General features: G+C 45.0%; 1 protein-coding gene across 1 annotated transcript in view; it reads right to left on the bottom strand.

Annotated features, from left to right (window-relative positions):
* The window catches only part of ENTHD1 (ENTH domain containing 1), a gene marked incomplete at both ends in the record, with an annotated part of 97,437 nt that overhangs the window by 53,372 nt on the left and 19,111 nt on the right, over positions 1-24,954 (bottom strand). Inside the window, 2 exons of the mRNA XM_080939074.1 lie at positions 3,480-3,598; positions 19,313-19,558. Of these exons, the coding sequence (XP_080795200.1) occupies positions 3,480-3,598; positions 19,313-19,558 (365 nt within the window). The remainder of the gene's footprint in view (positions 1-3,479; positions 3,599-19,312; positions 19,559-24,954) is intronic.

The raw sequence follows: 24,954 nt of genomic DNA, 5'->3' as shown, positions 1-24,954 counted from the left end.
GAGTCTCACTATGCAGCCCTGGCTGGCCTAGAACTCACGGAGATTTACCTGTCTCTACCTCCTGAGTACTGGGATTAACCAAACATGTCCGCCAGAGGCTCACATTCGGTTCTTCTTCTTTTTAATGTTTACTGTGTATGACTGTTTTGCCTGCATACATTTCTATGTACCAGGAATATCCCTGGTGCCCATAATGGCCAGAAGAGGGTACAGAATCCCTTGGAACTGGAGTTATAGGTGGTTATGAGCTGCCATGTGGGTGCTGAGAACCACACCTGGGTACTCTGCAAGAGCTAAGTACTTAAAGGAAGTACTAAAGCACATGCCTTCTTTCCAGCCCACATGTTCAATAAGACACAGCCAAGTTGTTTTCTAGAATGACTTTACCTTTTGAAATTCTTACCAGAAAAACAGGAGTTGTCTGACTCCTCCACATCCTCATTAGCATATGGCGTTGTCACCATTTCTGTTTCGGCCATTCTGATATTGCACTGTGTGTTCCTCAAGCTGACAGCACTGGCCATCTCTCCCAGCAGTTCTCTACTATCCATATTTGCTGAAATGCCTATTCATACTGTCTGCCTACCGTATGATTTCCAGTTTGCTGAGTTTTTCAATAAATAGGTGCTGGACTATATCAAATGCATTGCTCTATCAAGTGAAATTATCAAATGCTTTTTTTTCTTTAGCTTTTTTTCCCATAAGCTTAGACAGTCATGCTACCAACTCAAGCCTTTAACAGTCTCCTCTGTTGTGTGTTTATCTGCACGTCCTTTCTTCCATGCTAACGGTATCAAAGATAACGCAAACAGGGTATCCATGGTTACCTGTTGAATTCTGCACACATTAAACTCATCATCATCTCAGAGCAAAAATCTCATTGCAGAAGCAAAGCCCCAGTTGAATACAAGTACATTCACTTCATTCTTTATTTCAGGAATTGTGTTTTATAAAGAGACAAAGCTTTCCCTGTTCTCAATGACAAATTCCACACACATATATCTGAGTCTGGCTTAGTCCACCACAGAAATGTTCATGGCAGTTTTATTCATGATTGACAAAACCTGAACATAAGCTTTGAGAGGAGAATGGGTGAAGACAGTGGAAGGCCATTTAACCATAAAAAGAAATGTATACTTCTACACATTGAACTCCACGGAGTTTCATATGTGTGTGTGTGAGAGAGAGCATGTGCCCACACACAAGCATCTGAAGACTGGAGGATGGTTAGGGAGCTCTTCTTTTACGCTATGCCTTACCTCTTGAGACAAGGGCTCTCACTGGACCTTGAGCTCACTGTGCTTGCTGATAATGCTCCTGTCTCTCCCCCTCCCCCTCCCCCTCTCCCCTTCCTTCCAGCACTGCTTCCTTCTTATGTGGGTACTCAGGATCTGAACTCATGCCTGCACAGCAAGTGCTCTCACCGACTGAGCCATCTCTCTAGCTTCACAAATAAAATTCTTAGCAGAACAGAGCTTTCAAAAGTAGAGCAGGGCTCACTAGAGTATTATTTTCAAAACTAAGGAAACCTTTTATGTTTATGATCGACACTGGTCCATTTTCTTTCTTCATACTGACCAGAGTTTTTAATCATTAAGTTGGGTAATAAGGTTATTAGGAACTTTTACTACCTCAAAAACAAACAAACAGTAATTCCCTTTTCCTACCCACTAAGAAAATGAAGAAAACAAGGTTGTGAATTTTTTTTTCCTTTTGGTCGCAGCTGTTTCCATAGCAACTGATGGGAATGTTGTGAAGTGGCTCACACAAAATTAAGGCTGACCAAAACCTTCGATGTCTTTGTGAGTTGCTAAATCAATAGTGATGGATGATAAATTCTGTGTTCTGCTGCTTCCATTTAGGATTTTGCAAAATGAAGAATATACAAATTTTGCCTTTTGCTTTATTTCGGTGCAATATGTCCTATCTGCAAAAATTTGACCTCATCAGAGTTGCTGGAGAAGTGAAAATTCTGCTCCTGCTGATTCTCTTAGGGTGCCATGTTTGTCTCCGCTGTCACTGCGTCTGCTCAAAAGCCACTTCAGTGTCTTTATCTATACTTTTATTATTTTATAGATTGTAAAATACTCACTGCAAAACACCAACACAAATAAAGAGCAAAGAAGCGTCTTTCTGCTCACTTCTCCACAAGCGTGGAGCTCCTCTTTGGGGGACAACTAGTACTCTGTTTTATAAATTTTGGGAGAAATTTTCTTTGTGAACACATTTTTAAAAAATGAAATGGAATCACCACACACACACACATACATACACACACACACACACACACACACACACACACACGCCTCAGGAGTAGGAACTTATCCTGGTCATCTTTCTACATAATAATTCACTGTGTGCTGTCCCCACAATGACTCCATTCACTGAAGTATTCATTGCAAACATGCTTCTCTCAGGACAGAGCTGAGCTGTATTCCTGACATGTACACCAACTTGGTCTTTTTTTTTTTTTTTTTTTTTTTTTTTTGGTAATCATTTCAGAATTTTTCTTGTTTCTATCTATTACAACCTTTGCAATGAAAACTTCAGGAAGCCAGCTTTTCAAGCTGTGTGTTCACAGTGGCATCTCTGAGCACTCACACGGGCTTGTCTTGAGTTTGAACAGTGTCAAATTGTACCCTTAGATACTGTACCTGCTTGTAGCCAGCAGCACTGGGGGGAAGGGCTTCCTCTCAGTGCAAATACAGGGTAGTCGAAATTAACATTTTTTTTCACCAGTGTGAAAGGCACAAAAATCGTGTTTTATCTAATTACATATGAGACTGGGTAATATTTTGGGAGGTATTTCACCCTCTCATGTGTCTATGTGTGGTGCTGTAGATTGGATCCAGGGCCTCAAGAACATAAAGCACTCCCCACCACTTAGCTGCAGACCCAGTTATCAACTTCTTAAATAACTTTCTTACATTCATTTACTCATTCTGTCATGGATGGGAGAGGCACCCAGGAGGCCTCACCCCACCATCTCTCGTGTTCTGTAGTGAGAACACTGAGCTTAGTCAAACTTACTTTCCCAAGCACAGGCGCTGTCAGGACTAATCTTGTGCAGGACTTGCTGAGAAGGGCTTCGTGGGAGGAGGGAGAGGGGGGAGGAGGACAGAGAGGAGGATGAAAATGGTTAATTGTCGTTATCTAAATGCACGGCATTGTCAATACTGCAAAAGCAAGAAGTCCAGTGAAGATGCTGTACTGTTTTGTCAACTTCCTGTGAAGTCACAATAAGGACTTTTTAAGGCTGTGCGTGTAGCTCAGCAGTAGAGCGTACTGGGATCCATGCATAGGACCACCAAATAAATAAATGGACAGCATAAACAATAATATAAAGGGAAACTCATCACAATTTTACCTTACTGATACTTAGAACTCTAAATAACATGAAACACAAATGCCAAGACCAGTGGGGCAGCTTTGCAGACACTCTCGACCGACGGAGCTGCACAGTAGCAAAGGGAACCTACCTCTGTAGATTTCCACGCCTTCATCCCCAGTGAGGGGAAGTACAGGGGCAGAGAGGTTCCAGCAGGCGAGGGCACATCCTGACACTGCTCCAGTCTCAGCCTCGCCTTGGGGGTGTTTTCTGTTAACAACATAAAGCTACAGTTTTACTTTGGCAATATATAAATAAATGTTAGTGCTTTTGTATTTGTGTATAACTTTAACAATTTCTGAAGATTCATTCTGCCTACTAAATACACACATCACACACCAAGGGCCGCCTCTGAGGGTGCACTATTTTACAACATTAGCAAGCCCAGGGGGGTTCAAAAACTACAGTGTGATGTCCATGGCCCTGTCCCATCTCAGCAATTCTGCTATGGCTTTATTATTAGAAGTATTTTTTAAATAGTGTAAAATGTAGTGGTAGCTATAATGTAGCACATGGTAATGTATAACAGAACTGCGAAAGATGAAAACTATTCAAAGGGAATTTTAGGATTATAAGAGTGATGGCTATAATTATTATTAGATTATTTAGGGAGTCTTATTACTGAAGTGAGTGTCATATACTCTGTATAGGATGACTAGATCAGAAATATATAGGTTATTTATGAGGCAAATACACCTTTAATAGAAAACAAAAACTTTAAACATAAAGAAAAACACACCGATGAAAATAAGCCGGTATGTCTGCTTATTGCTGCTGGATTTGGCATTTTTTAGCTTTAATATCCTTTGCCTTGCTGGATTAGTTACTGCGTATTAGAACCAGATCTAGGTAAACCTCTGGGCAGGATGCTGCTCAGTCATCTAGCATTTACCCAGCATTCATATGCACTAAAAGGAAAGACATGACTAAAAGTATTAGTGCTAACTCTGTTGTGGCATGTGATTATGGACAGTAAGAGGTGTAAGATGGCTGCCTTCATATTGGTGTCTGCACACTTGTTTCAGGGAGCATAAGTATCCCATGGGGACTAAGATTACAGTGACCCTTTTTAAGAAATCAATTTCCACATCTGCAAAATCCACAGGTCTTCCAAAAGCTTATCAGCCTGACAGAAATTGGCCAGCTCTTTCCTCTTTGCCATTCACAATTTCCCTCACTGCACAAAACAAAGACATATCACGTATCCATTTTGAGAATGGGTCTTCTTCCCCAAACATAAGGCATCAATAATAGAACAAGCAAAACAAGCAAGGCACCTCAAAATGACCTCTATTGGTCAAGACAGAAAAGATCCAATCTTCTGTTCTACCCGTAGTCTTTTGAGGGCAAAGCAGTGGATATGGGTCTACTTACAGCTACTTACAGACGTACTAGGACACCTGACATTCAGTTATACTGTATCACATCACAGAGCAGCAGGCCAGGTTATCAATTTCATTTCACATCCGTGAGCTTTTCATCCCCAACTATGGTCAAAGAGCATAAGACTCCTAAGGGACAGTCCCCCAGAGCAGAGTAATAAGAGCCTTGGGGTGTGGGGACGGGTCTTTATGTTAACACTGCAGCAGTTCACAAGACTACAAGCCTGAGCCAGCCATCTGAGGAAAGGGGTTAGGAGTCCTGTGGCAGCACAGTGGTGCATGCCTGAAATCCTAGCACTGAGGAGGTAGAGGCAAGAGGATCCTGAGCTCAGAGCCAGTTTCTACATATAGATTCTGAAGCCAGACTGGGATTCATGAAATGCTTGGCTGGCAAAGCTGTTCTTTGACCTTCATTCACATGCCATGCCATGTGGGGGCACAAATACACAGGCCCTTACACACCCCAAGTAAGTGCATGGACTATGATATTTATAAAGGATATAGAGATGTGAAGGTAATAGAAATATTTATATTTATTAAAATACATATATAGAACATTTTATGGAGAAAAGGCCACTTGAAATCTAATTCAATTTACTGTTTTGACAATGAAGACTACATTTACTAACTGATTATATGGTAGAGATTTTCCCAGAACTGCGTAAACCAAGTCTGCAGTTACCAAGAATTGGAAACACTTAAAGCACATGCTGTAAAATCAGTTTCTGAAAGGTACATTACGCTGACAGCCATAGGGCAGTTAGCATTTTCATTTGCCCTGCAATTTCTGATCATGTCAGGTTAGAGTACAAGTCTAATTAATAGCTGATGCGTTCTAATAAAGGGTGTTTTGTATTATTCCCAGAAGCTGAGAAAGTAAATTATTCCTAATGATTGTTTAAAAAAAAAAAAATCTATCCCCAAACAATGTGTTCTCAACTCTTTGCTTTCAAAAGCATGAAAGACTTCATCACATTATAACTGACAAGAAAGGGGAAATATTTCTCTAGTAAGTCACTAGATAATTGTTGGCTCGTTGTGTGGAAGGACTGACTGACAGTGTACCTCCCAGGCCTGGCTATGAGCTATGTGAACAGGTTTGTAAAGTATTGATGTGCACAAAGACCATGAAATAAAATAACGTTGCGTGGTGCTCACAGCGAGCAGTGAATGGTATTCATATGTGGGTGAGTGGTTTACTTAGCTCATAAAAGCATGTGATTCCAACTAAGTTGGATTCTTTATGAGTGATAAGTACTTTTAAAATTGTGTTATGAATCCAACGACTTTGATAGGTTGTGTACTGGAAGTCAGTCTAGCCTGGCGCAGTGGCTGCTGGTCTGTAAGCCCAGCACTGGGGGCAGAGGCAGAGTAATAGTTAAGTTTGAAGTCAGCCTGGGCTCCACAGTGAGATTCTTCCTGAAAACCACAATTTTTGCATGTATTTGCTATTTTGAGAGACTCTCAGACATGCAAACACTAAGACTCAGTGAGAGATGTGAAATCAAATCCAATCTCACCAAGGCAAAGGAATGATACAGAATTTCCATAGTTGAGAACCCTATGAAACTCAGAAGAAGCACTGCAGGTCAATCCTAATGGTACTTACGCTCCTTAAGACATGAGAGGAGGCAGGAGTGGTCAGTGGTCAGAGCACGCACTGCTACTGCAAAAGGCCTGAATTTGGGTGTTAGCACCCACATCAGGTGGCACATATCTGAAATCAGCCTGTATAACTTCAGCTCCAGGGACATCTGATGCCCTCTTCTAAGCTCCCCTGGCTCTCCCTCGTGCACACAAACTCACACAGAGACGCATGGAATTATACATGAAAATGCCTTAGAAGCAATAGGTCGGCGTGAGACGGGCTCCACCTTCAACAAGTCCCCAGCCTGACAGCAAGTTAAGTTCCACTCACAGACAGGCTTAAGGGAAAGAACTGACTATAACACCGGGGGCTTTGATGGATGGTGAACATCCCAGTAAACAGGATGGACAGAAATCTCTTCTGGCAGAAGGCACAAAACAGTAGGTACCAGATCCTGAAGAAGTAATGGGACCCTTTCATCTATGTTTGTAGATTTTCATTTTGTTGTAAACTTACATGAAAATGGGTAATTAAAATGGACTTAATTTTGACTTGGAGATTTTCTAATTAATCCTGGCAAACAGTGGGGACTCAGGGTTTCTGTCCTCCATCTACTTTCCTTAGGTTTAATCAGAAACTGTAGCAACTGCTCCTTCAGGATGCAGCAGCAAAATTATCTCTGCACTGCCGGGGCTTGACAGACAGCATGGGGGTAGATTAATCCCCTTCTGAGGAGCCTCTGAGAGGAGTCAGACGCAGCACGGATGCATTCTGGCCCAGGATCCAGAGCAGAGAAACGAAGTCTCTTGTGCTACTGTCTCTCTGCCTGTGCAGAGAGTTTTCTCCACTCAGAACCCGATCCAGGCCATGGCGCCACCCACATTAAGGGCTGGTCTGCCCATCTTAATTAACAATCAAGATGGTCCTTCACAGACATGCCCATGGGCCAACCCGACCTAGAAAATTCCGCACTGAGACTCTTCCTAGGTGATTCTAGGCTGTATCAAGTTAACAGTTAAGAGGGGGAAACACAAAGGTTAAAACACTATGAAGCCATCTGCGGGCTGCAGAAAGCCTACGGACATTCGAGATCTTCCTCCCTTGGTATCAGAGAGCACAATACTGGAAGTGAGGTGTGCCTCATCAGTTTTCAAGACTAAACAGCGTGTGCTCTAGGCCTCCACAGTCAAGAAGGAGTGACGTGGGGGAATTAGTTCCTCGGGGGTGGGGTGGGGGAATGAAGTCCCTCTGGCATCCCTACAAGCCGGCCTTTAAGACTGTGAGACCATGAGCCATGGAGGATCCTCTGAGGAAAGTGTGAAGAGGAGACGGGAAGTGACCCCAGGGAGTCACTGAAGACTGCACTGTGGAGCTCCCTAGAGACTATCTGGAGGGACGGAGATTCCACTGAGCCTGCAGAGACCAGATAATACCTCGAAGCAGAACTGGTGAGCCCCGTGATGGCTCTTAGATGAGATACGGAGCTCTGAGTACAAGACACTATCAGCGCAACGGTGGCTCTGGAATTGAGATGCCCTGCAAACACACGCATCCAAAACGCTGTGCTTCCTCCCCTAGTGTTAACAAACGCTCTCACCATGCACCAGATTAGCAGGGTCCTCTGGTGGTGTTGTAAGCAAGAGTGTATCACTAACTCTGAAGAACTCTTCAGAACCAGGATGGTGGAATATCCTGTAGCAGGGGGGCTGGGGCAGGAGGAGTTGCTCAGGTTCAGCTCTGGAAGCCTTCCTGGGCTCAGTTGTTTGTTTTGTTGAGTTTTCATAAAAGAATTATATTGTATCTCAGAAGCACCCAGGTGATGGAGAGACATGGCTCCGTTTGTAAAGTGCTTGCTGTGTTCGAGGACCTGTGTTGGGATCGCCATGGTCCACATAAAAAGCCAGGTACAGCTGTGTACACTTAGAAATCCCACAGTTCGGGAGGTAGAGATGGGAGGGTCCCTGCAGTTCCCTGGTCACCTAACCTCACTGAACCATTATGGTCTATGCTCAGTGAGAAACCACATCTCAAAAAATAAGGTAGAGAGTAATTGAGAAAGCTGTTCGAAATTGACCTCTGGTCTCCACATATGCCAAACTTGCATAGAGGCACTCACATGAACATAGAAAGGAAGAGAGAAGGGGAAGGGGATGGCAGACGGACTGGATTCAGTCAGTGGACTACTGAAGAAGCAGGGAGATTAAAAAGCAGCTGCCTGGTGATGGAGTATTCTTTGTAATTCTGCAGACTCACACACATTTGGAATATTGACTCCAGTTTCTTTCACTGTGTGACCCAGGCTGCCTTCAAACTCACAGAAAACCTTCTGCCTCAGCCTCTTGCATGTAAGGATTGCAGATGAGCCACCGCGCTCTGCTCAATTTCCTTCCCTTGGAGCATTGCCAGACTCGAGTAGCTTCAAGCAACTGATCTCTGTTTTATTCTTAAAAGCAAAACAAAAACTTCCACTTTCATCATAATCTTTTTTTTTTCATCATAATCTTAAACTCACAGAAATCACTCAAGAATACTGTGAGGTGCTCCGGTGTTCACCACGAGGACTCGGCAGCCATCAGCCGCTGTCCATTGTCTCTTTTCTCTTCCACTCACACTCACCTGTTATTACTGTCTGCTAGTTTCAATCTGGAAGGAAAGCTACTATTGCCCCCCCACCCCACAGCGCAGAATACACTATCTAAGGCACAGGTCCCTGTGAAGAGGCAGGGAGGTGGGACTGGACTTGAACAAGAGAGGATTGGGTGGACCCTTCTGGAAGCTGTCAAGCTTGACCCTCCTCACAGTTACTTCCCTGAGGCAAGAGAGCTAGACCACAGCTAATCAGTGGGTACACACACACACCCTCAGGAGGGACCATGACCCTAGGCAAAGAGGCTCTCTTCTGCTATAAGGGGTTTCCAGAGAAGGGTGGGGGTGGGGTGATGACACCTTAGTCACCAACTTTCTAGCAGCTGAGGGAATGCAGCATCATGACCTTGTAGGGAAGATTCTGGGGGCTGTGCTCCAGACACACCTCTCGTTTGCCCTTTGACTATTCTTCTCAGCAGAGACAGGGATACAGATAATGTTTCTTTTCCTTTGAAGGTGAAATTTAGGGTTTGCTGGGGAAAGGCAATTTTTAAGGGTGAGAAGAATAAAAAAGAAGAAAGCACATTTAGGAAGATTTTTTATTTTTAAAAAACTAAATGAAGTGGGTAGGTGATGAGAAGGAGGGGCCGCTGTCATCCTAGCAGATCTTTAGGGAGTGGGGTTAAAGGAACTTTATTTCAGCCTTTTGTCCACAAACACACGTGATCTGAGTCTCATGCTTGCCTAACGTGAGAAACTCAATTCTCAGGAAGCACGTGGGAACACACACACACACACACACACACACACACACACACACACACACACACACACACAGAGGCATGTGCATACACATACACACCACATGCACAGAAGGTTTTCACAACTCAACACCCAACAATGAGTTATTTTAAAGACAAAATGATTTTTTAAAAGTAACAGAAACTTTATATAGAAGCAGACATAACTATAAATAACTAACAGTTAAAAGAAAGGAAAGAAAATATGATGGTCAAGAAAAGAAGCAAGGCCCAGAATGCCTTTCTTCCCCAGAACCTGTGGGGAGATGTGACGCCTGGGAGCCTGTCAGCACCACGGTGCCTGGAACTAGAAACTGATGGCGGTGCTGTTCTCTTCCGAGGTCCGTCCTGGAGAGGGCGGGTGTGATGTGTGAAGGTGCTGCCACACTGAGAGGAGGAGCAACACTTTCACACTGAGTTGGACAGATTATCTAAAGTGCAAGGCTTTCCTCCCTGCCCTGTGGGGCCCAGGACACAAATCCCAAATGGACAGAATGGGCATGGCCCTTTACAAGAGACAGAGTGGGAGTCTGGGTGCTCTATAGAAGACACAAATGGCTTCAGTTCTGTAAAGAACAAAATTCAATAAAAAATGAGCCCAATCTTTAACCTGGTGGAGAAACTGAGCAGGTCTCAGATGTGGCCCGGAGAGTGACGGAGACCCCAGCCCAAGTTTACTGTGCTGTGGCTGTGTCAGCTCACCTTCTCCATGCACCAACTTTACAGGAGTCTACATTACCACTTCAGGAGGGTGAATTCACAAGGGAAGGGCTTAGGAAATATATCCAAGATCAGCATGGCTCCTGAACCCAACCTCAGAGCCATTGACGTCACAACCTTCAATACCTATGTCTGACCTGTAGCCCATGGGCCACATGCATCCCAGAAGAGCTATGGGTATGGCCCAATGCATGTATGGATGACAGCCACATCATGATGTCAAAAGACTGTCCATCCTTAACGACTCGGCAGATACACAAATACGGTCATCACTCAGCAGGAAGTGAGGAGGAGGGGATGGAGAAACAGGTGGATGAAGAGCCCAGCTGAAGGAAACAGAAGAGGAATCGCTCTAGTAGTTCTGAAGTTGGCATAAGTGACATCCTCTCACAAGATTTCCTTTTATGGCTGTTGTTGCTATCGTTACGCTGCAAGGCTGACATCCTAAACGGTGCTTCTTGGCCTTACAACATGTCGCCCATTTTCCTAGAAACTGTCTTCTCTGTCTATTTTTCTGTCCACCTCTCCCCTATTTCCATCGATTAGTAGGAAATCTTTATATGCTCTGGATGCTGATCCCCTTCCAGCCATACGTGTAAGAAAGTTTCCCCATAATATTCTGATTTTTTTCTACTTTCTATATGGTGGGTTTTGATCTCAAATTCTACTGCAGAAAAATCCACAAAAGCTGATCAGAGCAGATGGTACCGGCACAAAACCAGACATATAGGTCCATGGATCAGGACAGACTGTTCAGAAATGAATCCACACACTTATGGTCAGCCAAGCACCAACGGTGCCCAGAATGTTCGGTGGGAGGGGACAGATGGGTGCTTCTGTAAGTGGGGTTAGGGAGACCAGATATTCACGTGCAGAAGAATTAAACCAGATCCTGACTTTGCTACAATGCAAAACTCAACAGCAATCAGACTTGAACACAAAGGCATCACCAGGAAATGAAGAGAGATGCTTCCTCACACTGAATTGTTTCTTGATCTCGTGAGGACAAAATTGAGATCTCAGCTCAGCAGAATTCTTGTCTGAACACTGAGGAAGAATTATTTCCAAGGTCATTCATGTTTTGGTGGAATTAAGCTCCTTCCAGCTGAGGGCTTTCTTTCCTCCATGGCTGTAAGTGGGGCCTGCTCAAAGCTTCTAGAAGTCACTTGTATTCCTCATGCCCATCTTCAGACCAGCAGCAATGTGTTCTGTCTTTTCTCCTACTTGGGACTTCTCATTTTCTCCTCTGAGACTGGTTGGAGAAAGTTGATTAGATCAGGCCCTGTGTAAATAATCTGTCACCAGAGAACGTAGCAATTATGGATAATTATACTCAGGTTCTGCCTACATGGGGTAGAGATTAGGTAGAGACTCTGCAGGAGTCGGGGGCAGGCACTGGGCTAACAAAAGAAAGCTGCTACACCGCAGCCCACTTGCTGGCTCCTTTATTGTTGCATTTACATTGGTGCTGTTTGGGGGACTGAGGTCAGAGTTCAGAGGTTAGTGCTTAAGTAGCATGGACAAGGTCCAGAGTTCGGCCCCACAACCACACAAGAGAAAATGATAGATTCTGTCTATCAAGATAGTTCAGTGGTTAAAGCACCTGCCACCAAGGTCAGAAGACCCGTGTTCACTCCCAGTGATTCGTGTGGTATAAGAAGCTACTTCCTGGGCTGGAGAGATGGCTCAGTGGTTAAGAGAATGGACAGCTCTTCCAGAGGTCCTGAGTTCAATTCCCAGCAACCACATGGTGGCTCACAACCATCTGTAATGGGATCCAATCCCCTCTTCTGGTGTGTCTGAAGACAGCTACAGTGTACTCATATATATTAAATGAATAAATAAAAATCTTAAAAAAAGAAGCTACTTCCATTTTGTTATATGTCTAAAAAGAATATTTCTCTATCCTAATATTACAGAAAATACATTTTCTCAAATCTTCTAAACATCTTAAATTTTGCTTTTATATTTTTAAGTCCTAATTTATCTAGATTATTTTTGTGGGAGTGCATGCGTGCTACAGAGACCTAATCTCACTTTCTTTAGTGGCTGCTCTATTATTTATCGAACAATTCATCTTTTCTCCATAAATCTGAGATGATGCCACTGTCCTTTATGTGTGCACAGTTGCACGGCTGCTTTCTGGGTGCAGTGCTGTGTCCGGTTTGCACCTGCCTGCCCCAGACATGCTGCTTCTGGTCTTCTTAGGAAGGAAGCCCTTCACCTTACTCCTCCTTGGGAATGTTCCATTTTCATTTTGAAACAGCATCTTACTAGGGGACTCAAGATCATGTCTCCATCTCCCAAGTATTGAAATTATAGATGTGATGTGAATCCCACGGATCACAGCTTGTTTGGGCTACTATAGATGTGTGTGTGTGTGTGTGTGTGTGTGTGTGTGTGTGTGTGTTTGTGTGTGTGTGTGTGTCGGTGCACACATGGTCATGTATTATTCTTGACTTTTTGATTTTTCAAAATACATTTTATTATCAGCCCATCAAGTTGTTTTAAAAATCCTTCTGGAAATGTTGATTGTAATTGCACTGAATCGGTACTTCTCAGCTGGAGGCAATTTTGGGCCACGGGGGACATCTGGCCTTATCTGCAGACCTTTTTTGATTCTCATGACAGTAAAGAATGTACCAATATCATCCAGGGGTGGAGGGCAAGGAATAAACCTACACAGTACAGCCTTCACAGGAGAACCAGCCCTGCTACAGACAGAAAAATCCTCTCCAACTCTTCAGTTTGTAGACAACTGACATATTTGCATGATTCTAATAAACATGGTGTATTTTCTCGTTTATACAGGTCTTCCTTATTCTATTTCAGTTATGCATTGTAACCCACAGTGTGCCGATCTCATATATCCTGTCTAAGATTTGTTCCTAAGTAATCTTGACTTTTAAATTACATACAAATGGTGTCTTTAAAAATACGTGAATTGGGCCATCAAGATGACCCAGCAGATAAGGGTACTTGCCACCACGACTGACAACGAAGTTTAATTCCTGAGACCCACATGGTGAAAGGAGAAAATGGATTCCTGAAAGTTATCTTTTGTCTGACCTCTATACATGTACTATGGCACCTGTGCGTGCGTGTGCGCGCACACACATGCACACAGTGTAAGTAAGTGAATGATTTAAAAGTTTATTGGAGCTGAAAAGATGGCTCAGGGATTAAGAGCACTAGGCATTCTACCAGAGGATGGGGTTCAATTCCCAGCACTCATGGCAGCTGACAACTGTCTGTAACAACAGTTCCAGGAAATCTGACGACCTCTTCTGGCCATTTGAGAATTGGACAAACAGGGTACATGCAGCCAACAACTGTACATGTAATTTTAAAAATGTTTATTGTCTGTGGCTGATAGGATGTATGTTTATGTCATTGTCTTCAGACACCAGGAGAGGGCATCAGATCTCATTACAGATGGTTGTGAGCCACCATGTGGTTCCTGGGATTTGAACTCAGGACCTCTGGAAGAACAGTCAGTGCTCTTAACCTCTGAGCCATCTCTCCAGCCCCTGTCTTTTGTTTTTATTAGTTTTTGTTTCATATGTTTTATATTTTAATGTTACAACTACTGTCTTACCAAGGTCTTATTTTTGTGTGTGTCTTTTGTAGATCTTTCCTAGTTTTCTCTATGGAAAGGTTTATTTCATGCATTTAACTTTAAAAATTTTTTTCTAAGTTCTTCTTTAAAAAAATTCATCCACTCAGTCTTTATAATTTCTTTAAAAATGATATTATTAACATCTGGAAGGGAAAGCCCTTGGGGATTCGTGCGGTTCTGTGAGATGTGAATGCTCAGCACATTTTTTATGACTCCTGGTAGTCATGCAACAGAAGGGGGCCTCTAAATTATCGCTAGAACAGAAGTTTGAAGTGCTTACCACAAATCAGCATGTAGTATCATTGAGTTTGTGTGCACCTGTGATTTCAGAACTTGAGAAACTGAGACAGGAGGATTGAATTCAAGGCTAGCCTGGGCTATGCTCCTCTCCTCCATGAAGGGGGGAAAGAGGACACTCCTTTCAAGCCGAGCACAGCTCTTGTCAGTCGCCTTTCTGTGTGTGTATGCAGGGTTGTGCTCATCAAGTACTGACTACTTAGGGCGGTGATTAGAAGTGACAAGATCTTTACAGTGAGCCTGCATCATTTTACAGGAACAAAGTAACTGTTCCAAAACAAAAAAAGAAAGGCAGACTGGAAGTCAATATCCTTGGTAAAAACTGTTGGTTTGGGAAGGCAGGGGATGTGAATTATAGTGTGGGGTTTTGTTTGTTTGTTTGTTTGTGTTTGTTTGTTTACTTTTAAAATATAAGAGATTCATAGAAGGGCTCATCAATGCAAGTGCTTCGATGGCAACCAATGTATCTGTGAGCCCTCTCAGCTGTTGTATGAGCGCAGAGAGGTAACCAAGCCCGACCCCGTGTCAACATCGATGGTGCTGGCTGAGGCTCTAGAGTCAGGATGCTGATCTGCAGTCTCGCTGGTTCCACAGCCACCAAGTATCTTCTGCACAGGAGTGCTTCCAAGACACACAGTGCCACTGCGTCTCCTACTGCCCATGGGAATCCTCATTAACTACTTATAAGATAACACCTTCTGGAGAGCTCAGAGGTGCTGGGGTGGGAGGGCAATGCTTCTGAGAGAGCGGCTCTGGTGCCCCTCTGAGGAAGGACCTGGGAGCCCGGCAGAGCCGGGGCTGGGTTGGAACTGCTCTCTGCAGCAGCAATCAGCCTCCAGTGTATTTCTTCCTCCAAAATCACAGCCTTCCAAACAAAAACCACCCAGGCAATCGACAAGATTAAACCGTAGGGGGAACATCCAAGAGCAGAGAGAAGAAACCAGAAGTGGTGATATGCAGAGGCTGCTCCCACAAGCTCCTTTCCATCGCTAATTTACCTCGAAGCAGCCAGCGCAGCTGTGTCAGTGTGAGGCTTTCTAGTGAGGCTCTCAGTGGCTCATCTCGCTGAACTAAATAAGGCAGACACATCTTTAGACTCCCGCGGATGGAAATTTACCTCTATGATACCGTCCTTTACCTCTTTCCTGTAACTGGGATGTGGAAGTCATTTTCAGTTTCTCCCTTTCTTTTTCAGTGTGACGTCTGCTTAGCCTGTTGCCTCCCTTGATGTAGTGCTGCCTTCAAACCTGACTGTCCCCTCATCTCTCCCACCCAGAGCAGGCCCTGTGCCCAGACAGAAACCATTGTTCCTTCAGTCTCCCTACAACCCACATCGCCTTCATTTCCACACAAAGCAGGAAGAATTATCTCCCCAAAACAGCTGTTTTCTGTAATAAGAAAGCGAAGTTCTGTGACTAAGCTAAACAGCCCTCCTGTTCACGGCCTAGACGCAAGTTCTAACAAACTGAAACTTCCAAACACCATTTATTATGCCTTTTGTTAATTGCTTAGAAAACTTTCAAGTATTTGCCCACATTTTTCTGCATATTCAAATTTAGTTTTTATTCCATTTAGTATACAAGCAGTTCTTACGCCTAACCTGCTGTGGTAGAGACTTTCTTACTGTCTGTTTATTCTCCCCTTCTCTCTAAGTAAGCATAGTTGATGTCCCTGTGACTAGGAGTGTCCATGTGACTGGGTGATGAGTAGTACGTAAGGGAACATGTCAGATGGCACTGGACAGGATGATGTGCTCCTTTCTTCCTATTATCACGAATATGGATGTGGTGCTGGTGCCCAGGTAGCTATGTGATGTGGGTTTGCTACAACAATGGACAGAAAGAACCTGAAGCTGTTAATGCCATAGGAAGCTGCATCCTAGTTCTCAAACACCTATTATACACTAAGGAGGGAAAGACACCCCACTGCACTTTAGCCACTAGGATTTCCATGGCTCCCCCTATTGCTTATAACATGTGACTACCCACTTCACTCGATTCTCTCCCTCTCTGTGCACCATTTGCCCAATTCATTTCCTTTTTCTTAGTCTTGTCTCCAAATGTCTGCTTTATTTCTTCCTTTAAAGTGCAGCCTGCAATCCAACCCCTTCATAGAAATGGCGACTACGGAATGGAACTACAGCTTCACCGACTCAGCCCAGTCGCCTCCTGCTAAACATAAACGCATACATCCATGTATCGAGTGCAGACAGCAAGTAAATGTTACAAAAATACCCAACCGTGTTTCCACCAGCAGAGCTCCAGCAGCTCCTGCATCTAAGCATGCACGTCCAGCAGTACTCCCCACGGCCTCGCTCCTGGGCCCCGTTGTCATGGAGCTGACTTGAGAGTTCAAGTACAACTCACTACGTCACTTTCATGATGGCGGAAACACCAGATTTGCTCACCACACCTGGTGTAGCGCCTGGCAGATGGCAGGCCACTCTCTATACATGTGTGTGCTACTAAATGCATTTCATTGTAACAAAGCTCCAGAATCGATCTCTCCTTTGCGGCATGGTCCAGCTGTGTGACACAGGTTAGCTTCTAGCTGGGATCTCCTGACTGGGTCCCTTAGTACTGTGGTTTCAGTTGTGTGCCACCAGGTCTTATGCTCATGATTTTGAAAAAACAGGAACAAACAAACAAACAAAAAAACCTCAGAGCTCTTCTTGGTGACTGAGGTGTGTCACATTAGGAGATGCTGCTTGGATCTTACTCTATGACTGTGTGTGCCTCACAAACATGGCCCAATATGAGTTACTTCTGCCGTGACTTAGGAACTCACTTCATTAGCTTGCTGTCATCCAAGCTGTGGCTGGTTAGGGGTAAGAGCACATGACCCTCCTGCTCCTCCACTGGGCCACCTGCTTCAGCAAGGCAGCCAGGTCTCTGTTTAAATTCCCTTCCTCCAAAGTGCTGCTCCATCCTATATCTGTCCCCAAATAAAGCCATCCTTGTCACTCTGTCTCGGACTACTTTTGATAAAGGATATACTACTATCTGAAATGCTTTATGCTGTTCTGAGCATGCATGCCCATAGGCTGGCCTCGGCCACAGAAGCCCTGTGGGGAAGGGAGCTTGACTCCTTCGCTGCTGTTGCCTCAACTGCTGCTGGGCATTCAGATTCCAAGTATGAAAGCTCAAGAAGACAGGGGAGTCAGCAAGTGACAGAAAGGGCCTGGGAGATGGCTGCACGGGTAAAGGGCCTATATGATATACAGGCCTTGCAAGCAGCCACCTTTGCTCCACAGAGCTGGATAGAGTGCTAACAGCACTGGAGCCGAACTTCAATCAGTGCCTGGCTACTGAGCAAGGAGCCCAGAAGCCATGCAAAAATCCCACTACTGCAGGACAATCGCAATCCCAGCACTGTGGGTAGAGACAAGTAACTCACTGGAGCTCCTGAACAGCCACCCTGCTTGAACTGACAAGACTCGGGTTCAGGGGGCCACCATGTCTCAAAAAAAAGTGGGGCTCAGTTGAGGAAGATACTGGTACTGACCTCCAGTACACTCAACATGCATGCACCTACATGTATATCACACACACACACGGAAGAGCAAGAAGGATGACAGAAAACAGCAGAAGTGGTGAATAAACTTAGAAGAGTCATGGCTGGTGTCACAATTCTTACTGTCAGCTGTGGGGTGCTTAATCCATAACAAATGGGTCCCCTGAAAAAGAAGTTCCACTACTTCTAGATGTATTTGGTGGTGTTTACTGTTGTAACTACAAAGAACCCCCTTTGATGTGTTTCTTTGTCAGTGACCCACAGCTATAAGCTGACAGTTAACAAAATCAGAGAAGGAGGAGTTTAGGGTTAGCGTGTGTTAATATAACTGCTGATGTTTTTGAGTTTCTGCACTTTGCTGACAATTGGAATTCGCTGCTCATGTTGAATCCTTGCAGCTCTTTGGGGGTTTTTCTTAACAGATATCTTGGTGGGTTCAGTCTGCAAACAGCACCACGAAATGGGTGACTCAGAAGCAATGGTAATCATTTCCAGACACGGGATGTCTGCAGAGTGTTACACACAACAGTAGTGTGAGAGAGCTCTCTAGGTCTCGGGGCTCATTCCTGTTGAGGGCTCTACCCCTGGGACCTAACCATCTCCCAGAGGCCCCACCTCAGCACACTGCAAACTCCATCTCAACATAGGGGTGGGGGCAAACCTTCAGTCCACTGCCATAGCATAACCCTGTGAGCAGGAGTCTGCCAATGAAAGCCCTCGTCTCTGAAACCCCTCGGATGCCCACACTTTCAGCACTGAGTTTAGTTGCTTTCAAGGAGCAGCTAAGACTAAGTCAGACTTCAGTCATGTGTTCCTTCTCCCAACTGCCCACCTTCATGCACAATTCATCAGCAGGTGCTGGAGAAGCTCCAGCAAGAGGGCATTCTTTGATGTTTCAGGAAGATTAATAAGAAAGATCACTTTCTTTCCCTTTTAATGTCATATCTCTCCCACCCTCACTTTTAAAGTTCAGCGATCCGGAGTCAGCTTTGGGCAAAGGAAAGCCTTACAAAGACTCATGCTAGAAAAATATTTAAATTATGTTAGAATCTTCACCATATTTTAAAAGCATGCTCACATACCCAGTCCCCAACTCCCAGAAAGTCAGCCTCCTTCATAGTCCAGTTAGAAAAAAATATTAAGCTGACAACGAAGACGCCAAAAACAATAGCCACCAGGCTAACAGTTTTTAACTGAAAACTATTTTATGTGAATTCAGAAACATCGCATTCTGAAAGCTTCCATCCAACTGTCTATCTACTGAATACCTCCTTCATCTCTGCTCCCGGCAGGATGGAGCTAATAGTGGGACAGTCCTGCTGGTGTGGTGTTGGGAATTTGGGGGAAGCTGGTGTTTTGTGTTTCTAGCTGTCCTCAGTGGACACCTCTCCTGTGTTAGCTGCTGTTTACAGTACGCACTTTTACTATGGAGACCTGCAGTCTTGCAGTCCTGCGATTGGCTCTTCTCCGAGGTCAGGCTTTCCGGGATGAGGACGGAAGCACAGGCTGCAGGTGAGTTCCCTGCGGCAGGTAATCTGCTGGGAAGTGACATGGAGTAGGAGGTCCGCTGCCTCGTCCAAGTCGCCACTTCCCTCTCTTTGTACAGCAGCTGCTCATCCATCAGCAGGGTTATGACCTGCTTAGACCTCTCCCGGACATAGCGACCTGAAAGACACCCAAGAGTTTGCTTTAAAACGGAAAAAAATGGTTAAAACTACACTGTTCCTTTTATTCTACAGAAAATTAAGGAGAAGGGTCAATGTAGCAAAGTGAAGAGACAAGAAGACTGTCGGTGACGCCTCCTCTCTGTGCCCACTGAGCAAACACATCATCAGCACGTGATGGAGCTGTGTCTTACCTGGCATTACACTTTTCATTTTAAATGCATTATTGGATTTTTCTTTGGCAAGCCATCCATATGCTGCAATAAAACAACTAACACCAGCACACAAAGAAGGCTTGCGCACGGGGAGATGGCTCAGTGGGTAACGGCTCGCTCTGGGAGCAGGAGAACCCTTGTCCAGATCCTCAGAACCCACCTAAAATCTAGGAGTGGCCGCCTGTGCCTACAGCCTCCATGCAGAGGAACCTAGACAGGAGGACCCAAAGACTCACTGACCAGACAATCTAACCAAATCGGCAAGCTGTGGGTTCAGTGAGACCCTATCTCAAAAACTAAGGCGGAGAGGAAATGAGGAAGGCACCTGTCTCTCCGGCACAGATAGGCGAGCAGGCACACAAAGGTTACTTTCTCCAGTCTCGTCTCTTAGCCACTTCTTCCTCCCAAAGTTCCTTTATATTTTCTTGAAACCCTGTTCTAAACATCCCTAGTTTCTGGTGGACACTTCACAGTCCTAACTGAAAAGGCCCACTGTGTGTTGGGCCCCCTCGGGTGTCATATGAAAGCAGAAGTCTGCTGGAGCTCTTGAGGATATTGTGAGGCTTGGTCTTTCCCTGACAGCAGGGACACCATTTAGATTTGGAGATAAAAACAAAACAAACAAAAGAACAAAACAAAACTGTGTCCTGCTTCCCTTCCCCCTCAGGTACCTCATCCTGCAGCCTGAGCTTCTTATCAACAACACAGAAACTCAGGCAGCCGTTGCTTCCTGCAGGAACCCTCCATCTCTCCTCAGACACCACTTCCTCCTCCTGCCGCACTCTGAAGAGGCCCCACCTCATCAGTCTACCTCTTGTCCTGATTTGTTTCTTCCTGTGGCATCTGCCACTGACCGCTGTCACCTGTGTGCTCTCTTGTTGTTTGCCTCCTCCCTCAGAACATAAACCCCGTGAGAGGAGTCGCATTGCAAACACTGATGGCACATAACATATATTCGATAAATATTTACTGAGTGAATGAATTAAGAAAGAAACATTATCAAAAAGTTTCAAATGTTCTCCTTGCTATGGTGTAAATGAAGCAGATTGCTGGAAGATGCTGGGAGCCAATTTACAACTTAGCTGCCTGAGAAAGTTGCTTGGCTTAAAATAGCCTCCTGCAATACCCCCAATTAGAAACTAGAAATCATGGGCTAGAATTGGAACATTCGACTTAGAGTCTGTGGGGATTGGTGAGATGTAGAAGAAGCTCACTTGCTCCAAGTAGCAAGCAGCACAAGCAAACAGTAAGCTGGTTGTCCTGGTGGGAGCCTCCTCCTTGGAGCATCTGACTCCCCCAAGGGAACAGAAGCAGCTCCAGGAAGGCCAGGTACTGCATTCTGCCCACAACAAGGAAGAACTCGCCCAGGAGTGGGCATCTCATTTTGCTCTGCCTGACTCCCCGAACTACCATTCTGCTGCCCTCTGTCTCAGCCGGGGCTACTCTAAAGGACCACAGTGCAAAGTAAGAAAAGCCAAGAAGAGCCCCTAAGTCTGTTTCAAGGGGGAGATAAATACATAACAAGAGCAGCCATTCACTTCTAAGCAATGTGCTTCTGAAAAATCCTGAAGAAAGATGAAGCATAAAACCCTAACAGTACTGAAAGGGCAACAGCTTTCTACCTGAAAGAAGAAAGGAATAGGGCAGGGGTGGAATTCAGATTTTCTGAACTAAGTTTCACTCCAGTCTGAGGACTCCGTCCCCTTCCTCTAAATGAAGGAATCCATGTGGATGGCTGACTGACACGGTTTGAAGCAGTCACGTGTGCTGCTATGTCAGAGGGTTGGGGCTACAATACACAGCCTCCGGTGGAAAGCACAGTGCAGGGCTTCAGATGGCTTGGCGGTTAAAAGTACTGGCTGCTCTTCCAGGGGATCCAGCACTTTCCTCTGGCCTCTGTGAACTCCAGGCATGCACACAATATACACACATCGAGCAGGCAAAACACACAAAAAGTAAAGATAATAAATATTTTAAGAGAAAAGCACAAAATATGACAAAATAATAATAAACACATAAAAATAATAATAACGGAGAATGGGGGCAAGATCAGTAGGTGGAAAATTATTTCTCTGCTGGTGAAATCAGCAAATTCAGGCCAGATTAGAGTACATTAAATGCAGGTTTATTAGAAAGCTGCTCTGGGGAAGGCAAGTTCACTGGTCCCAAGGAAGGAGAGAGGGGAGGGGAAGAAAAAGAGAGAAAGTGCGGTGCAGAGAAAAGGAAAAGGGGAAAGAAGAAGAGAGGGAGAACCCAAAATGTCTGGATTGTATAGGAAAGAGCCTCTGGGGGAAGGGCAGTTCAGCCCCTGGACAGGAAAGTTCAGGGTTGGGAGTGGAGTATGCCAGGTAGGGACTGAGGGACACTGGGAGAACATGGAGGCCAGGTCTTCTCTGATATGTAAAATGTGCACCTCCGCCCCTTTCCTGGGTCTGAAACCTAACAACATGAAAGAAGGAGGGCCAAGCAGAAGGCCAACCGGGGCCCTCTCAAACACACGGTAAGAGACAAGGAGACAAGGTCTCTAGATCAGCTGTGCAAGAGACCCGTGTCCAAGCATGGCTGCTTCTGCAGTCACTGAATCATTCCTCAGCAGCTGAGGGAGTGTTCTAAGCACTGAGGACACAGCAAGAAAAGGGGACAAGTATACGTGGGCACTCGGGGTCTGTTGGGTGAAACACCCAGGGAGTATTGATGGGTTGATTTCAAGCCAAAACAAGTTTTCCAAAGAAAGTACAGAAGGGTGACATGCTGGACATGAATGTGGGGTGCTGTCATGGGAGTCTTAGTGAGGAGGGTACACAGACCTGAGCCTCAGACCTGGCCAGACCCTCCTTCCAGCCACTCAGAGAGCACCTTACCTGAGTCCTTTAGAGTTGTCCCACAGTTTGAAGCTGCCCATTTGATAGATGGCCTTTCCTCCAACACCCACAAAGGTCAGAACTATACTTATTTGTCTCCAGGACATTTAAGGAGTGTGTGAAATGGAGACGCATGTCAAGGACTGTTTTCCAAATGCTGGGGAAGGAGAGACTCGGAGGTCCTGGGCATTCAGGTCTATTATAGAAGAATGTGTGTGCTAAGAGACGTGTCTGCCTTCAACAACACTCAGAAGATATGTTAACACCCTGTCTTCTTCCTAAATAGCAGTCCTACCCACATCCCCTCTTCTTGCTGTATTCCTTTTGTAGTGAATTTTACTTCCACTCTTAAGTAGAGAATATAAACATACAATGCCCCTCCCCCACTTGGATATCAGGTCTACCAACCATACCCACTAACTCTATCCTCCCTCTCCATCTCCCTCAGTTCAGAGGGTTTGTTGCCTATAGTAGCTAGTTATTTACCTATTAATCTTCCTTCCAATCTACCTTCTAAGAGGCCTAAAGAGGGCAGGGCCAGGAAGAAAGTGAGACGCCTCTACATCAGTGGTTTTTCAACCTTCCTAATGCTGTGACCCTTCAATACAGTTCCTCGTGTTGTGGTGACCCCCAGCCATGAGGTTATTTTGTTGCTACTTCATAACTGTAAATTTGCTACCGTTATGAACCATAATGTGAATAGCTGATATGTGACACCCCCACAAAGAAGTCCCGACCCACAGGCACTGATCTAACGTCTCTGACCAGGTTATTTTTATTAAAAAACAAAACCCCCTTTCAGTCAGGGGCTGAAAGGGTGTCTAGTGGAGCCCCTGCCTAGGATCCTCTAGGTCCTGACTTCCGTCCACAGAACTACAAAAACAAACAGACAAGACAAAACCTCATCCGTCGTGTTGGCACAGTAAAGCCATGCTTCAAAGAGCTCTTCTGCTCTGCTCCAAACACCTGGCAGTAGCAGGCACTGCCAGCCTCAAAAACAAGATATACATACATATATATCTCCCCTCCACAGAGACATACAAAGAAAGCCACATGTATGGCTGGAGCCACAGGGCTGCTGGGCTCTCTTGATCTGGTGGTGAGGACCTGAACCACTTAAGTATCAGAGATCGCCCTTGGAGGTGAGGGTCTGTGTTTATGAAAAGGAAGTGAGAGGGGACAAAGGCACTCAGTGCTCTCTGGGATAAATCTACTGAGAGTTATTTATATGGACCTAGAAGCAGGCACAACACAGTTATACCATGTGGAACTAGGTTAACCCACCTATTGGCCGTAGCCTGGGTCTGCAACACCTGACTTCTACTACAGGGCTCAAACTCCAAACCACTTTGGTAAGGCCTGTACTGAAGCCCAGCTAGGAACAGAGTAGATAAAACTGAGCGACTAACACGAAAGCCACGTGAGCATGTGAAGCTGTAGAAGGCCCTCCTTGTCCATGAGTCTGAAGCCGTCACTCTACCCCACACTACACAGTCAGTAAGACTGGTCCCACTCCAATGCCATGTGTCTCTAGAGGATCTCCTACAGAATCAGTATTCTGTAGGATTTTACATTTTTTCTTTAAAAGATGTTAAAATAGCCATTGAGAAGTTAACACAGGGCAGGAGAGATGGTTCAGAAGGTAAAAGTGCTTCTTGCCCAAGCCTGACATCTAAGTTTGATCCCTGGAACCCACATACCAGATGAGACATGGCGGCTCACACCTGAAATCCCAGCATTCCTACAGTGAAGTGGGAGGAGTCACGAGAATCATCAGAAACTGTGGTCCAGCCAGCACAGAGTAGCTGAGACTGAAACCAGAGACCTGCCTCAAAGAACGTGGAACGTGGAAGAACAGAATACCAAAAGTTGTCCTGACTGCTACACACATGAGTATAGACAGACAGACAGACAGACAGACAGACACACACACACACACACACACACACACACACACACACACAAACGGAAATGCACGGCTCACCTATGTAAATAAGAGCATGAAGGGCTGAAACAAATTCAAGATGAGCATAAGGGAAATAAGGCCAGAGGATAGCACAGACTTAAATAAACATCTCAGCTACAAAACTCCAGTCGAAATGGAGGCTAACCACCCTCCTCACCATCTTAGACTCAGCAGCTGAAGAGAGAGCCCTGACAGAGAAAAACAGCACAGTGTTCAAAGTACATCAGTGAGGACACAAGAACAAAAGTAACTCAAAGTCATAAAAGACAGATGGCAAGGCCCCAGTATTCATCCAGAAGTTTCCAAAGAAGTTAGTCAGGTAATAGTAAAAGAGCAGTGTTCAGAAGGACAAGTT

Source organism: Micromys minutus (genome assembly GCF_963924665.1).
Source record: "Micromys minutus genome assembly, chromosome: 27".
NCBI lineage: Eukaryota > Metazoa > Chordata > Mammalia > Rodentia > Muridae > Micromys > Micromys minutus.
The sequence above is the reverse complement of the archived record's forward strand: the minus strand, read 5'-3'. Positions and strand labels throughout refer to the sequence as shown.